This window comes from Myxine glutinosa, chromosome 4 (assembly GCF_964187855.1).
Source record: "Myxine glutinosa chromosome 4, kmMyxGlut1.1, whole genome shotgun sequence".
In the NCBI taxonomy this organism is placed as follows: Eukaryota; Metazoa; Chordata; class Myxini; order Myxiniformes; family Myxinidae; genus Myxine; species Myxine glutinosa.
Window position 1 is genome coordinate 196,388,143 of NC_136264.1, and position 16,238 is coordinate 196,404,380.

The following is a 16,238-nucleotide window of genomic DNA, read 5'->3' on the forward strand; positions in this document are numbered from 1 at the left end:
CATATCTCCTCCATGCCGGTTATCATCGTGGAGATTAATCACTGCACATACTGTATCACGATGTGATGTGCATTGTTATGAATAATGTCTACACCTCTTCATTTGTACTTTACGAGGGTAAGACTACACATTAAGTCAAAATGTATTACTTTCACTTCCGCCGTGGCATGATTCGATTCGATGAAAGGGACGATGTTGTTTTTGATGAAAACCATTTTTGGTGAAATAAAAACATTAAATGTTTCCAGGTTGGGTTAACACTGTGAAGGAACTTAGTGAGGCCTCTTAAAATATTTTATAGAGTTTTGGTTGCTGCATCACAAAGTGACTATATGATGCCTGGGCCTAGCGAGAGGAAGCTATGAGGAGTGGCTGAAGGAGATAGAACTTCATACTTGTTACGTGCTCCTCCCCGGCCCCCTGGTCACGGTGTACCTCCGAGCCCCGAGAGGAGACACGGCAGAAAAATGTGTTATTCTGTATGTCAAAGATCAATGGTGAAGCCACACCAATTGTTACTCACAAACAAATATTGTATTAAGACCACACAAGAATAACAGTACAACAATAATATGAATCAAAAGTACAGTCAATATCCTATGATGGTACCATCAGTTTTGTAATATATAACTCACTGCGCTCCAAGTGAGTGAACCAAGAACATTCCCAATGTCTCTTATTCCCGGCTCCAAGCCAAAGTTGATTTGCTCCGGCGATCGCCAGAACGATGTCCCATCGAGACCAGAATCCCGTTCGGATGGCAAGAAGAGTCACACAGCCGAAGCTGTACAAAGGCGCCCTCAAGGCGACTGGGAAATCCAAAGGCGCCCTACGGGCGACTGAGAGATCACACCCTCGGGTATGGACGAGTAACCTTCAAAAAGCCACGTCACACACACGCCCCAGATCGACGTCTGCATGCGGTGAAAATGGTCGAAAAGAGATTTTTTTTTTTTTTTTTTTTGGATACTGAATCGAGGCTTGTGAAAGAGCTAACATTTACTTCACAAACAAATCAACCAGACAAACAAAATATATAAAAAGCGGGAGCGGAAGACAAGATGGGGAGAGAAGGGGAAGCACACAAACCCAACATTTGAGAGCAGGGCGATGTGTGGGAGGGAGAGGGCTTGGGGGGAGGAGGCGTGGGAAGGGGGGGGGGGGGGGACGAAACTGCGAGTGAAGCACAAGTCCTGCGCGAGTCAAAATGGCCGACGACCCGGTCTCGTGGCGCACGGCACGGCGATGATTCTCTCCTGAATCGATCGCAAAACCTGACATGCAGGTTAATCTGTCACAGCGCTAACCACTCTGTCGTAGGAATCCCTTCCCTGGGAAACCTGAAAGTTCACTAGTGACTGTTGCTCGCCAACGTTATCTCCAGACCGCAAATAGCTCGGCTCCTTCGTGTCCGACTCTCTTGCTCCGCGCTTTCTTTCTCCTTGTCCTCCTGTTCCCGATCCGGTTTCCTGTTTCTTTTAACATTAACTTTTTTACCTTTTGAAAACAGCTCATGGACAATAAACCTTTTGAAAGCAATAATAGTATATGGAATCAGAAATAGTTACAGTGGATGCAAACCACCACAACGGAAGTGACGAATCCGTAACACTTCCCCCCCCTCAAGAAAGAAAGTTTGAACATAGTGAAAACTTTCTTTGTAGGCAAAACTCTCCCAACAAACAAGAGTAAACTCACACCCAAATCATCAATTTCCGTGAGCCACGATAATCAATATTTCCCAAAAATAAAGCAACAAAACTTCAAACAACCCACAGAGTTTTCCAAAGTTAGTTCACTCTGGACAAAGCATCAGCAACGACATTCTCCCTGCCCTTTACATGCTCAATTTCCAAGTTGAACTCCTGCAAAGCCAAACTCCATCTCATCAACCTCTGGTTTTTATTTTTCATTTTTTGAATGAAGGTTAAGGGGTTGTGATCAGTGAAATCCAAAGCAAAGCAAATCTATAGCACTTTTTGCAGGAGGCCGAGCTGAGAGCCAGGTTTCATGCTGGTTGGGTGGTGAGGCCTGGAAGTATTCACTACATGGACGCCTTTAGGAACGTGGAGTTCACGGTTAATCCATGTAGAAAGCTTGGCTCGGCTGCTCCGCAGCATTCAGTGCTTCAAACTCTTCCTAACTTTCATAATAATCACGGTTGGAGCGCTTGTCGCTGTAGTCACGTGAATAGCGGTCTCCTTCTCGGCCACTACCCTGATAATCATCCCTTCGGGAGCTGCCGTAACTCTGGGAGCCTCCATAGTAATCTCGACTGCGGCCACCACCAAAACTACTCTCCCACCCCGGGAGCCGTAGCCACCCCTGAAACTACCTCCACGTTTTCCTCCTCTGTAGCCCTCTCGATGCCCATGGACTGCCTTCTCTACTGTTATGGTCCGACCATCCAAATCCTTGCCATTCAAATCCTTTTCTGCATCCTTGGCGTCCTTTGTGTTTTCAAACGTGACAAAGCCAAACCCTCTCGACTTTTGCATCTCCCTGTCTTTTATCAACAGCACTTCCAAGAGTGGTCCATATTTGCCAAAGACAGAGTCCAGAACATCTTCCTTTGTGTTGAAGTTCAGTCCACCTACAAAGAGCTTGCCAACATTGCCTCCATTCATGACTTGTGTGCGCTGACACTTAGTTTCAGGGTACTTGGCAAGAAGTGTCCGTGCAAAGCGTGACGTCCATACCTTCCTCTTCTCTTCAGAGCACTTCCTACCCATAGCACGAGTCGCGGCACAGGATGGAAAGATACCCGGAATCTTCTGCTCGAACTGTGCAGTGTTATTTTTCACGCTAGGCTTTTCAACAAACATCGGGTTACCAGAAACTTGACCACCGGCCAAATCATTCCCGATAACAAAAGATATTCCCTCTAGAGGTAGAGTGGCTTGTAAACCTACGGTGACCGGTCCTGACACCAAATCAGACTTTAAATGGATGACATGAAGTGGAGCTTTAACACAGCCACCAACCCCCTGTAAAAGAACACACACACCAGTTGCCGTCTTCTCTGACAATGGCAAAATGCCTTCCAGCATTAAAGATTGATGTGCCCCTGTGTCCCTCAATACCCTAACAGGTCTCTGGTTAGTCAAGTCTCCATCCAGTGACACAAACCCCTCTGAAATAAAAGGTTTGTAACCCTCTTGAGCAAGGTCATTCTGTGCTGCCGTAACTTTGGAATGGGGACCTTCACAAGGCACTGTTCTCCAAGGACGATTTCTCGCATTTGCCAATGCATTCGGAGTTGTACTAATCTGACTCTGCTCCTGATTTTTCCTTTCCAGGGCATAACATTGGGACATCAAATGTCCAGGTTTCTTGCAAAAAGCGCAAGTAGGACCGGAGGAAAAACTGGTGGTCTGCCTCGACCCCCCCCCCCCCCCCCCCCGGAAGATAAGTCTGTCTTGGAACTGTAGTCTTCTGATCCCTAACAGTCGCGGTATCAGATTTGTCCTCGTAGTCATCTTTAGGCCGCCCCCATGAATATTCGTTCTCCGCACCGGATGTACCATAACTCCCCTGGCGAACTCCAGGCGGGAAGTTAGGTTTGTGGAACCCCATCCTGTGTGTCAAGGCATAGTCATCTGCCACGTTTGCTGCCTCATACAACTCTGGTACCTTCCTTTCCTCCAGATGTACTTTAATGTCCTCGTGGACACACTGTTTGAATTCCTCCACCAAGATCAATTGTCGCAACAGTTCGAAGTCTTTCCCAATCCCTTTCGAATCACACCACCAATCAAACATGGTTTCCTTCATTCTGGCAAACTCCACATGGGTCTCACTCTCCCTCTTCCTGGCATTCTGGAATTTTTGCCGGTAAGCTTCAGGGACCAATTCATAGGCTTTGAGAATGGCTTTCTTCACTTCTTCATAATCTGTACATTTGTGAATCGGTAAAGCTGAAAATATATCTTGAGCTTTACCCACAAAAACACTTTGCACTAACATAGTCCAGGACCCCACAGGCCATTTTAGCATTTGAGCCACTTTCTCAAAATGTAAAAAAAACTTGGCTACCTCCTTTTCATTGAAGGGTGGGACCAGCCTCACATGCTTACCAACATCCCAGGTGTTCTGACTAGTTGTCGAACCAGCCGGCATGGATGCTACTTCTCCCCGTTCTCCCATGAATTCCAGCTCCTTGAGTTTAAGTTCCCTCTGATAATCCATGTCCCGTTCCTTTAACTCCCTTTCAGCTCTCCTTTCCTCTGCTCTTTCCCCTGCTCTTCTTTCTTCTTCAGCTCTCCTTTCCTCTGCTCTTCTCTCCTCTGCTTTCCTTTCCTCTGCTTTTACCCTTTCCTGGCTCTGCAGTTGCATCTCCATCTTCCGGAGCTCCACATTTTCTTTTTCCTCAGGTAACCAATCCAAGGCTACCTCTGTCCATGTTCCTTGTCCCACCAGAGATTCTACCACCAATGTCTGCATCTCTGCTTTCTTCATATTAACTCGGAAGTTAAAATGTCTGGCCAATATCAAGAGTTCCGATTTTTTTCACGCTTGGAACTGGGCCTCATTAGGGGACGCCGCAAACTGTTCTGCGTCAAACACCATGGTGACTATCAGTTAACACCTGTTAACCTTCACACAAAAATTTCCACACTTTTTGAAAAATTTGGGAATGTTAGAAAAATTCCAATTTTGGGAATGCTAGGGAATTAGATCCCGAACGAGCCCCCAATTTCTGTTACGTGCTCCTCCCCGACCCCCTGGTCACGGTGTACCTCCGAGCCCCGAGAGGAGTCAAGGCAGAAAAATGTGTTATTCTGTATGTCAAAGATCAATGGTGAAGCCACACCAATTGTTACTCACAAACAAATATTGTATTAAGACCACACAAGAATAACAGTACAACAATAATATGAATCAAAAGTACAATCAATATCCTATGATGGTACCATCAGTTTTGTAATATATAACTCACTGCGCTCCAAGTGAGTGAACCAAGAACATTCCCAATGTCTCTTATTCCCGGCTCCAAGCCAAAGTTGATGTGCTCCGGCGATCGCCAGAACGATGTCCCATCAAGACCAGAATCCCGTTCGGATGGAAAGAACTGTCACACAGCCGAAGCTGTACAAAGGTGCCCTCAAGGCGACTGGGAAATCCAAAGGCACCCTACAGGCGACGGAGAGATCACACCCTTGGGTATGGACGAAGTAACCTTCAAAAAGCCACGTCACACACACGCCCCAGATCGACATCTGCATGCGGTGAAAATGGTCGAAAAGAGACGAAACCGCGAGTGAAGCACAAGTCCTGCGCGAGTCAAAATGGCCGACGACCCAGTCTCGTGGCGCACGGCATGGCGATGATTCTCTCCTGAATCGATCGCAAAACCTGACACGCAGGTTAATCTGTCACAGCGCTAACCACTCTGTCGTAGGAATCCCTTCCCTGGGAAACCCGAAAGTTCGCTAGTAACTGTTGCTCGCCAACGTTCGCCCCAGACCGCAAATAGTTCGGCTCCTTCTTGTCCGACTCTCTTGCTCCACCCTTTCTTTCTCCTCGTCCTCCGGTTCCCGATCCGTTTTCCTGTTTCTTTTAACATTAACTTTTTTAGCTTTTGAAAACAGCTCATGGACAATAAACCTTTTGAAAGCAATAATAGTATATGGAATCAAATAGTTACAGTGGATGCAAACCACCACAACGGAAGTGACGAATCCGTAACATACTTTAGAAAGGAAGTGATTATGAGGGGATCTGATACAGTTGTTTTAGATGATAAGAGTATAGATAAATAAGTATAGAAGAGTTTTTCAGTAGACCGCACAGTGTAAGGTCCAGGGGCCTTGAGGTTAATATATTAGTGGTTAAGGTGGAGCAGAATCATGTTGCCTTGGATTTTATAATATGCAAATATGCTTGAGGTCTGGGTTTTCGGGAGATCTCCAGTACTGGGTTTCTTGGAAGAAGTGCGAGTAGGTTTAATGGTGGCAGTTTCAATTAAGCGAATTAACTTGGAATCTGAACGTCTCGGACGTCTTTTCTTCCACGCTAAAAATTCATGGAGTAGTCTCTCTGAAAAGTTGTGACTGTGAGTAGAAACAGGATATAGGTTTAAGCTGGTATTAGATAGGTGGTGGGTGGGTGGTTCGAGTGCAGCCACCTGACTGCTGGTTGCATCATTTTTCTGTGGGTGCGACTGCCGCTGATGCAATTCCTCTCTATAACCAGTTATCCTGTACTCATTTTGCCGTCCTCGGAAGGATGACAGGATGAGTGAACCGCACCTGGCGTTAATTCAACGGGATTCGAACTCAGGACTTATAGGATCCCAAGCTCGCCACCCGAACCATTAGGCCAATACTAGGTGATATTAGAAAGGTACCTACAAGCATTGGACATTGGCAGGACCTGTCGGTACCATACTACCATAGGTATGTGTGTAGTGATTGTGATGTCTATGAGAGGGTCTCTTCAAGAGGTGAATGTGCTGTCCGCTATTCATTAATTTATTACCCTACAACCTCTCCCTCCCCCCCCCCCCCGATCCCTAATAAACAAATAAAATATAAAACACCCTCGTGATATCTCGGTGCCTGCTCCACTGCTCTCCAACCACTATATTGAAATTAGGTATACCAGCAATGGTACCCGCCCTAGGGGGCGGGGCTTCAATTGGGAGGCGCAAATGAAAAGGCAAAATATCAGAAATTGAAGGCTTTTTAACGATTTATATAAACATCCGTTAAATCATATCACACGCAAATCATCAAAATCTAAACAGTATTTGTAGAATTTCAATAAAAGCCGCATCACTGTTCATATCGGTAAATATTATTCCATCATGTTTGGAAAAACTGGAAAATTGGAAAAATTGGAAAATTGGGAAAAAATTGGAAAAGCAATATGGCCTATTTTACTCCAGGGGGTCCCAGGATTACCCACCCAAAATTTCGTTGTGATCGGTTCAGCCGTTTTTGCGGTACCTGGGAACAGACGGACAGACATTTGGTGAATTTATAGAAAGATAGTTCGGACTGAGTTAGTATTATATACGACTAGCAGAGGTACCCGGCTTTGCACGGGAGTGGGAGGAGGAGGGGAGGGGGAAGAGGAGGGGAGGGGAACGGGGGGAGGGGGGAGGGGGAAGCGGGGGAGGGGGAAGAGGAGGGGAGGGGAATGGGGGGGGAGGGGGAAGGGGGGGGAGGGGGTTCTGGGAAGGGGGGGAGGGAAGGGTGCGGGGGTGCCCAGGGGAAGAAGGGCCCCTCCCCTCCCCCTCCCCCCCCTTTCCCCTCCCCCCCTCCCCCTCCCCCTTCCCCCTCCCCCTCCCCCCTTCCCCCTCCCCCCTCCCCCCTCCCATCCCCTTCCCCCTCGTTCCCCTCCCCTTCTCTTCCCCCTCCCCTCCTCCTCCCCCTTCACACCAGGGGGGTTGACTCAGCCTGTCATCCCACCGAGGTCGGAAGTCGGAACTCATTGTCGTCAAATAAATGTAGCCTGTATGTTTCACTCTTTGTCACATGCCGTTGGTCCCATGTCAATCGGATGAAGTTGAAAAAGTAACGTTACGAAGGTTCTCTGGGACGTACTGATTCCGAATAATGAAGTTGAAAAATTAACGTTCCGAAATACGCTAATTACGCTAACAGAAGCGCTGGAGGGAGCACTGCGCTCCCTCCCTTAGATTCCCTCCCTCTTCTGCTAGCGCTAATTACGCGTAACACACTAATTTTAAAACCCGAAGTTTTTTTAATTTTAAGGTGTGCTGTAGTCAGAAGCGCTAGAAGCGCTGCGCTCCCTCCCTTCGAATCCCTCTCTCTTCTGCTAGTGCTAATAATACGCTAATTTTAAAACCCGAAATTTTTTAAATGTTTATGTCTCCGTGACATTCCTGGGACCATCCCGAGTCGAACAGTACTTTCCGCTCGCAAATCCGTCCACGGGTGCTCGAGATCTTAGAGATCATAGATACATCAGGATACAGACACAGAGGCCAACTCTACTTTATATATATAGATGATTAAATTAATGGAGGGTGGAAAAATCACATGCATGATGGACCATTTGTGACCACCTTCTTTGTTCAAGTTATTTGTATTGTTTGACCGAGAGTTGCGATTTCTCATAGAAGAGACCTGACGACATAAGCGCTGACCCGTGTTCGATATAACGACTCACTCTGGGCAGAGAAACACAGGACAGGTCGTCCATTACACTTTCAAAACAAGTCTGAAAAGGTTGTAATATATTCCTTGGTGCAGATTTCCATGCCAGACCACAACAAGGAAGCTGAGAAAGCCAGAGAACAATCAACAGTGGAAGGTATAACAATTACGACTTCACCAGCTTGTTCACTCTAGTCCAAAAAGTCTTCTCTAAATGGAGCATCATTTGTTTCTCTTTCTCTTCCTTGCAAAGAAAACTATGATGATGAAGACAAAAAGGAAGATGAAGAAAAAGAGGATGAAGACCTGGATGTTCCATCCGGTCCAAGACCGCGAAGGCTCTCTGACCTTAACCTAAAGGAGAAGGTCATGCCGATTCCAGAAGGCAGCGCATTCTTCATCTTCAGCACAACCAATCCGTATGTACTTCCTTTATTATTGATCTTTAACCTTCTCAGAATATCATTTTGAGCAGGAACTTACAAGGATTGGGTTTCAATGCTCCGATCAGGGCCTCATTGGTGACGTGACATAACTACTTTATACTTTATTGCCTCCCAGATTACGAGTCTTCTGTCATACAGTGATCCATCACCATATCTTCACCAACTTCATTTTGGCAATGATTATGCTAAGCAGTGTCTCCCTAGCAGCTGAGGACCCTGTTCGTAGCAACACTTCCTTCCGCAACATGGTGAGACACACACACACACACACACACACACACACACACACACACACACACACACACACACACACACGGCGCTATCTTGTAAAAGTTCACACACATGGCGCAACTCTAAATATGCAGGTGTTTTATCTTCATATGAATTGTGCATCATTCCCGTTCTCTACAGGAATAGTGCATCATTCCCGTTCTCTATAGGAATAGTGCATCATTCCCGTTCTCTATAGGAATAGTGAATCATTCCCGTTCTCTATAGGAATAGTGCATCATTCCCGTTCTCTATAGGAATAGTGCATCATTCCCGTTCTCTATAGGAATAGTGCATCATTCCCGTTCTCTATAGGAATAGTGCATCATTCCCGTTCTCTATAGGAATAGTGAATCATTCCCGTTCTCTATAGGAATAGTGCATCATTCCCGTTCTCTATAGGAATAGTGAATCATTCCCGTTCTCTATAGGAATAGTGCATCATTCCCGTTCTCTATAGGAATAGTGAATCATTCCCGTTCTCTATAGGAATAGTGCATCATTCCCGTTCTCTATAGGAATAGTGCATCATTCCCGTTCTCTACAGGAATAGTGCATCATTCCCATTCTCTATAGGAATAGTGCATCATTCCCGTTCTCTATAGGAATTGTGCATCATTCCCGTTCTCTACAGGAATAGTGCATCATTCCCATTCTCTATATGAATAGTGAATCATTCCCGTTCTCTATAGGAATAGTGCATCATTCCCGTTCTCTATAGGAATAGTGAATCATTCCCGTTCTCTATAGGAATAGTGAATCATTCCCGTTCTCTATAGGAATTGTGCATCATTCCCGTTCTCTACAGGAATAGTGAATCATTCCCGTTCTCTATAGGAATTGTGCATCATTCCCGTTCTCTACAGGAATAGTGCATCATTCCCATTCTCTATATGAATAGTGAATCATTCCCGTTCTCTATAGGAATAGTGCATCATTCCCGTTCTCTATATGAATAGTGCATCATTCCCGTTCTCTATATGAATAGTGAATCATTCCCGTTCTCTATAGGAATAGTGCATCATTCCCGTTCTCTATAGGAATAGTGCATCATTCCCGTTCTCTATAGGAATAGTGCATCATTCCCATTCTCTATATGAATAGTGAATCATTCCCGTTCTCTATAGGAATTGTGCATCATTCCCGTTCTCTACAGGAATAGTGCATCATTCCCATTCTCTATATGAATAGTGAATCATTCCCGTTCTCTATAGGAATTGTGCATCATTCCCATTCTCTATATGAATAGTGAATCATTCCCGTTCTCTATAGGAATAGTGCATCATTCCCGTTCTCTATAGGAATAGTGCATCATTCCCATTCTCTATATGAATAGTGAATCATTCCCGTTCTCTATAGGAATTGTGCATCATTCCCATTCTCTATATGAATAGTGCATCATTCCCGTTCTCTATAGGAATAGTGCATCATTCCCATTCTCTATATGAATAGTGCATCATTCCCATTCTCTATATGAATAGTGCATCATTCCCATTCTCTATAGGAATTGTGCATCATTCCCGTTCTCTATAGGAATAGTGCATCATTCCCGTTCTCTATAGGAATAGTGCATCATTCCCATTCTCTATATGAATAGTGAATCATTCCCGTTCTCTATAGGAATTGTGCATCATTCCCGTTCTCTACAGGAATAGTGCATCATTCCCATTCTCTATATGAATAGTGAATCATTCCCGTTCTCTATAGGAATAGTGCATCATTCCCGTTCTCTATAGGAATAGTGAATCATTCCCGTTCTCTATAGGAATAGTGAATCATTCCCGTTCTCTATAGGAATAGTGAATCATTCCCGTTCTCTATATGAATAGTGAATCATTCCCGTTCTCTATAGGAATAGTGAATCATTCCCGTTCTTTATCGGAATAGTGAATCATTCCCGTTCTCTATATGAATAGTGAATCATTCCCGTTCTCTATAGGAATAGTGAATCATTCCCGTTCTCTATATGAATAGTGAATCATTCCCGTTCTCTATAGGAATAGTGAATCATTCCCGTTCTTTATCGGAATAGTGAATCATTCCCGTTCTCTATATGAATAGTGAATCATTCCCGTTCTCTATAGGAATAGTGAATCATTCCCGTTCTCTATATGAATAGTGAATCATTCCCGTTCTCTATAGGAATAGTGAATCATTCCCGTTCTCTACAGGAATAGTGCATCATTCCCGTTCTCTATAGGAATAGTGAATCATTCGCCGTTCTCTACAGGAATAGTGCAGCATTCCCGTTCTCTATAGGAATAGTGAATCATTCCCGTTCTTTATCGGAATAGTGAATCATTCCTGTTCTCTATAGGAATAGTGCATCATTCCCGTTCTCTATAGGAATAGTGCATCATTCCCGTTCTCTATAGGAATAGTGCATCATTCCCGTTCTCTATAGGAATAGTGCACCATTCCCGTTCTCTATAGGAATAGTGCATCATTCCCGTTCTCTATAGGAATAGTGCATCATTCCCGTTCTCTATAGGAATAGTGCATCATTCCCGTTCTCTATAGGAATAGTGCACCATTCCCGTTCTCTATAGGAATAGTGCATCATTCCCGTTCTCGATAGGAATAGTGCATCATTCCCGTTCTCTATAGGAATAGTGTATCATTCCCGTTCTCTATAGGAATAGTGCATCATCCCCGTTCTCTATAGGAATAGTGCATCATTCCCGTTCTCTATAGGAATAGTGCATCATTCCCGTTCTCTATAGGAATAGTGCATCATTCCCGTTCTCTATAGGAATAGTGCATCATTCCCGTTCTCTATAGGAATAGTGTATCATTCCCGTTCTCTATAGGAATAGTGCATCATCCCCGTTCTCTATAGGAATAGTGCATCATTCCCGTTCTCTATAGGAATAGTGCATCATTCCCGTTCTCGATAGGAATAGTGCATCATTCCCGTTCTCTATAGGAATAGTGCATCATTCCCGTTCTCTATAGGAATAGTGCATCATTCCCGTTCTCTATAGGAATAGTGCATCATCCCCGTTCTCTATAGGAATAGTGCATCATTCCCGTTCTCTATAGGAATAGTGTATCATTCCCGTTCTCTATAGGAATAGTGCATCATCCCCGTTCTCTATAGGAATAGTGCACCATTCCCGTTCTCTACAGGAATAGTGCATCATTCCCGTTCTCTATAGGAATAGTGCATCATTCCCGTTCTCTATAGGAATAGTGCATCATTCCCATTCTCTGTAGGAATAGTGCACCATTCCCGTTCTCTATAGGAATAGTGCACCATTCCCGTTCTCTATAGGAATGGTGCATCATTCCCGTTCTATATAGGAATAGTGCATCATTCCCGTTCTCTAGAGGAATAGTGAATCATTCCCGTTCTCTATAGGAATGGTGCATCATTCCCGTTCTCGATAGCAATAGTGCATCATTCCCGTTCTCCATAGGAATAGTGCATCATTCCCGTTCTCTATAGGAATAGTGCATCATTCCCGTTCTCTATAGGAATAGTGCATCATTCCCGTTCTCTATAGGAATAGTGCATCATTCCCGTTCTCTATAGGAATAGTGCATCATTCCCGTTCTCTGTAGGAATAGTGCATCATTCCCGTTCTCTAGAGGAATAGTGCATCATTCCCGTTCTCTATAGGAATGGTGCATCATTCCCGTTCTCTATAGGAATAGTGCATCATTCCCGTTCTCTATAGGAATAGTGCATCATTCCCGTTCTCTATATGAATGGTGCGTCATTCCCGTTCTCTATAGGAATGGTTCATCATTCCCAATCTATATAGGAATAGTGCATCATTCCCATTCTATATAGGAATAGTGCATCATTCCCGTTCTCTATAGGAATAGTGCACCATTCCCGTTCTCTATAGGAATAGTGCATCATTCCCGTTCTCTATAGGAATAGTGCATCATTCCCGTGCTCTCTAAGAATGGTGCATCATTCCCGTTCTCTATAGGAATAGTGCACCATTCCCGTTCTCTATGGGAATGGTGCATCATTCCCGTTCTCTATAGGAATAGTGCATCATTCCCGCTCTCTATAGGAATAGTGCACCATTCCCGTTCTCTATAGGAATAGTGCACCATTCCCGTTCTCTATAGGAATGGTGCATCATTCCCGTTCTCTATAGGAATAGTGCATCATTCCCGCTCTCTATAGGAATAGTGCACCATTACCCTTCTCTATAGGAATAGTGCACCATTCCCGTTCTCTATAGGAATCGTGCATCATTCCCATTCTCTATAGGAATAGTGCATCATTCCCGTTCTCTATAGGAATAGTGCATCATTCCCGTTCTCTATAGGAATAGTGCACCATTCCCGTTCTCTATAGGAATAGTGCATCAATTCCTGTTCTCTATAGGAATAGTGCATCATTCCCATTATATATAGGAATAGTGCATCATTCCCGTTCTCTATAGGAATGGTGCATCATTCCCATTCTCTATAGGAATGGTGCATCATTCCCATTCTATATAGGAATAGTGCATCATTCCTGCTTCATGTGTGCTGATGGATGTGAAATCCCCTACAGACAACTAGTAGGTACCTTATAGGTTTACAAGTTTGTATCTTGGTAAATATTCTTGGAGGATTTGTGTTGTATTAAACATATGGTGTGTCTGTGCCATCCCAACATAGGAAGTCCTAATGACTTCCTGATAGGAAAACTGCACCATTCCTTTTTCTACAGGAAAACTGCACTTTTGCTGATTTCTAGAGGAGCACTGCACCATTACTGTGCAGTGACACCAATAAAGATTGACTTTACTTACTCAGATGTACTCTCATTGATTGTTAATTAGACACATTAAACCGTATTATTACTTGATTCTGAACCTGGTTGTTCTTTGCAGGTTTTAGGTTATGCTGACTTTGTGTTCACTGGAATTTTCACTTTTGAGATTATACTGAAGGTGAGTCTTTACTTGAGAAATATCATGTGTTTGATTGCTTGTGCACCAATCATCATTGTGTTACGGATTCGGCCCTAATGATTGTTGTTATGATTATTGTTGTTGGTTCGAAGTATTCTGGTGATTGTGGTTGAAGGGAAAGGGTTATAATAGTTAAAAGATTTAAAAGCGCTCCTGGTAAAATGTGGCCGAAAATCCGGATCGTGACCGGAAGAGGTGGAGCGAAGAGGAGGAGGCGGGAGGAGATCGTGAAGAGACGTGGTTGTTGAGGCTCCGGACCGAGCGGCCGACGTACAGTGCGAGTGAACTTTGCGTCCTTGAAAGGAAGTTCGGGCGATAAGAGATATCGCCGGAGTGCGTGGAGCCCGTGTCATCGGATATCCTCATTGAGGTTCCGGAGGATCGTGGCCTCAAAGCCCGGGTTCGAGTGAAAGCCGTCCGCCATCTTCGCCACGTGAGCAACCTGCAGTGAACCGGTTTTGGTCGTGTCGGCTGGGCATTATTCCCTGGTGGTTTGCCGGGGACGGCTGTGCAAGAAAGGGCACTTGAGAAGTATACGGAGGCTCGCGGATTGAACCGCAAAAGTTGTACGTCGGAGCGCGTCTTTGTGAGGTTCCTTTCCACCGCTGTATTTCTGGGTGCTGAACAACGTGACCTCGGGGTCCCCTCGATCGCCTACGCCCCAATTGACTTTGATCGGGCCTTGACTCCCCGATCGCGGGAGCGCACAGAGACATTGGGACTTCGCCTTGGAGGGGTGCAGAGACATTGGGGAGGTGCCGTGAGTTTGGGGTTAGGGGCTTGATATTTTCCCCATTGTTGTATGGCTCTTTTTGTGTGATTTCTAATATATTATTGTTTGTTCATAACCTGGTGTGGTTGCATTATTGATTTGACTGTTTCATTTGCTGGTTCCATTGAGGGTTTCATTATTTGCTTGATTTCACCCAAGGATAACACATCTTTCTGCCGGGGACCCTCTCGGGGTTCGGAGGTCTACCGAGACCAGAGGTAGGGGGAGGACCCCGTAACAGAAATTGGTGGCTCGTCCAATTGATATTCGTGGGCTCGCAATTGGGTCTGCGTCCGGGATCTATAAAATTCCTAAATTTAGTCCGGGAAAGGATTCCCTAACATTCCCAGAATTCCCAAATTTGGAACTTTTTCCAACATTCCCAAATTTTTCCCAAAAACAAACAACAACAAAAAATAAAATTCTTTTTTGTTTTGTTTGTTAAAAATTTATTGTGTGAAGGTTAACAGGTGTTACCAGTAGTCACTGGAGTTTGACGCAGAGAAGTTTACAGTGACCCCTAGTGAAGCACAGTTCAGAGCGTTAGTAAAATCGGACCTCTGGAAATTGGCCAAACATTTTAGCTTGGAGGTCCGAACTAATATGAAGAAGGCAGAGTTGCAGACAGTGGTGATACAATCTATGGTGGGATTAGAAGCATGTGAAGAGGTAGCCTGGGATTGGTTACCAGAAGAGCAAGAAAATGTGGAGCTCCGGAAACTGGAGATGCAATTACAGAGCCAGGAAAGGGAAAAAGCACAGGAACGAGAACTCCAGGAAAGGTTAGAAGAGAAAAAAAACAGAGGAAAGAAGAGTGGAAAGAGAACTCCAGGAAAGGTTAGAAGAAAAAAATACAGAGGAAAGGAGAGTGGAAAGAGAACTCCAGGAAAGGTTAAAAGTACAGGAAAGAGAACTCCAGGAAAGGTTAGAAGACAAAAAAGCAGAGGAAAGGAGAGCTGCAATAGAACTCGAAGCAGAGGAGAGAAGAGCCGAAAGGGAGTTAAAGGACCGTGAATTGGCGCGTCAGCAGTTAATTAAAGTCACGGAGCTGGAGTTAAAGAGAGAACGGGGAGAGGTACCATCCCTGCTGACTGGTTCGACACCTAGTCAGAACACCTGGGATGTTGGCAGACATGTGAGGCTGGTTCCACCCTTCAATGAAAAGGAGGTAGCCAAGTTTTTTCCACACTTTGAGAAAGTGGCTCGACAGTTAAACTGGCCTGAGGAGTACTGGTCTATACTAGTGCAAAGTGTTCTGGTGGGTAAAGCTCAAGAGATTTATTCGGCTTTACCGATTGACCAATGTGCAGATTACGAGGTATTGAAGAAACACATTCTCAAAGCTTATGAATTGGTCCCGGAAGCTTACCGGCAAAAATTCCGGAATGCCAGGAGGAGGGAGAGTGAGACCCATGTGGAATTTGCCAGAGTGAAGGAAACCATGTTTGATAGGTGGTGTGATTCAAAAGGAGTTGGGAAAGACTTCGAACTATTGCGACAATTGATCCTGGTGGAGGAATTCCAACAGTGTGTCCACGAGGACATTAAAGTTCATCTGGAGGAAAGGAAAATACCAAAGCTGTATGAGGCAGCCACCATGGCAGATGACTATGCCTTAACACACAGGATGGGGTTCCACAAACCGAACTTCTCGCCCAGACCTAGCCAGGGGAGCTATGGTACATCAGGGGCGGAGAATGAA

The 16,238-nt window shown here is 44.8% G+C and overlaps 1 protein-coding gene across 1 annotated transcript in view; it reads left to right on the forward strand.

Moving 5' to 3' along the window:
- Nucleotides 1-16,238, forward strand: part of LOC137426005 (voltage-dependent L-type calcium channel subunit alpha-1D-like) — a 545,673-nt gene that overhangs the window by 360,153 nt on the left and 169,282 nt on the right. The window contains 4 exon segments of the mRNA XM_078775346.1: nt 8,223-8,283; nt 8,380-8,545; nt 8,688-8,820; nt 13,684-13,743. Coding sequence (XP_078631472.1) covers nt 8,223-8,283; nt 8,380-8,545; nt 8,688-8,820; nt 13,684-13,743 — 420 coding nt within the window.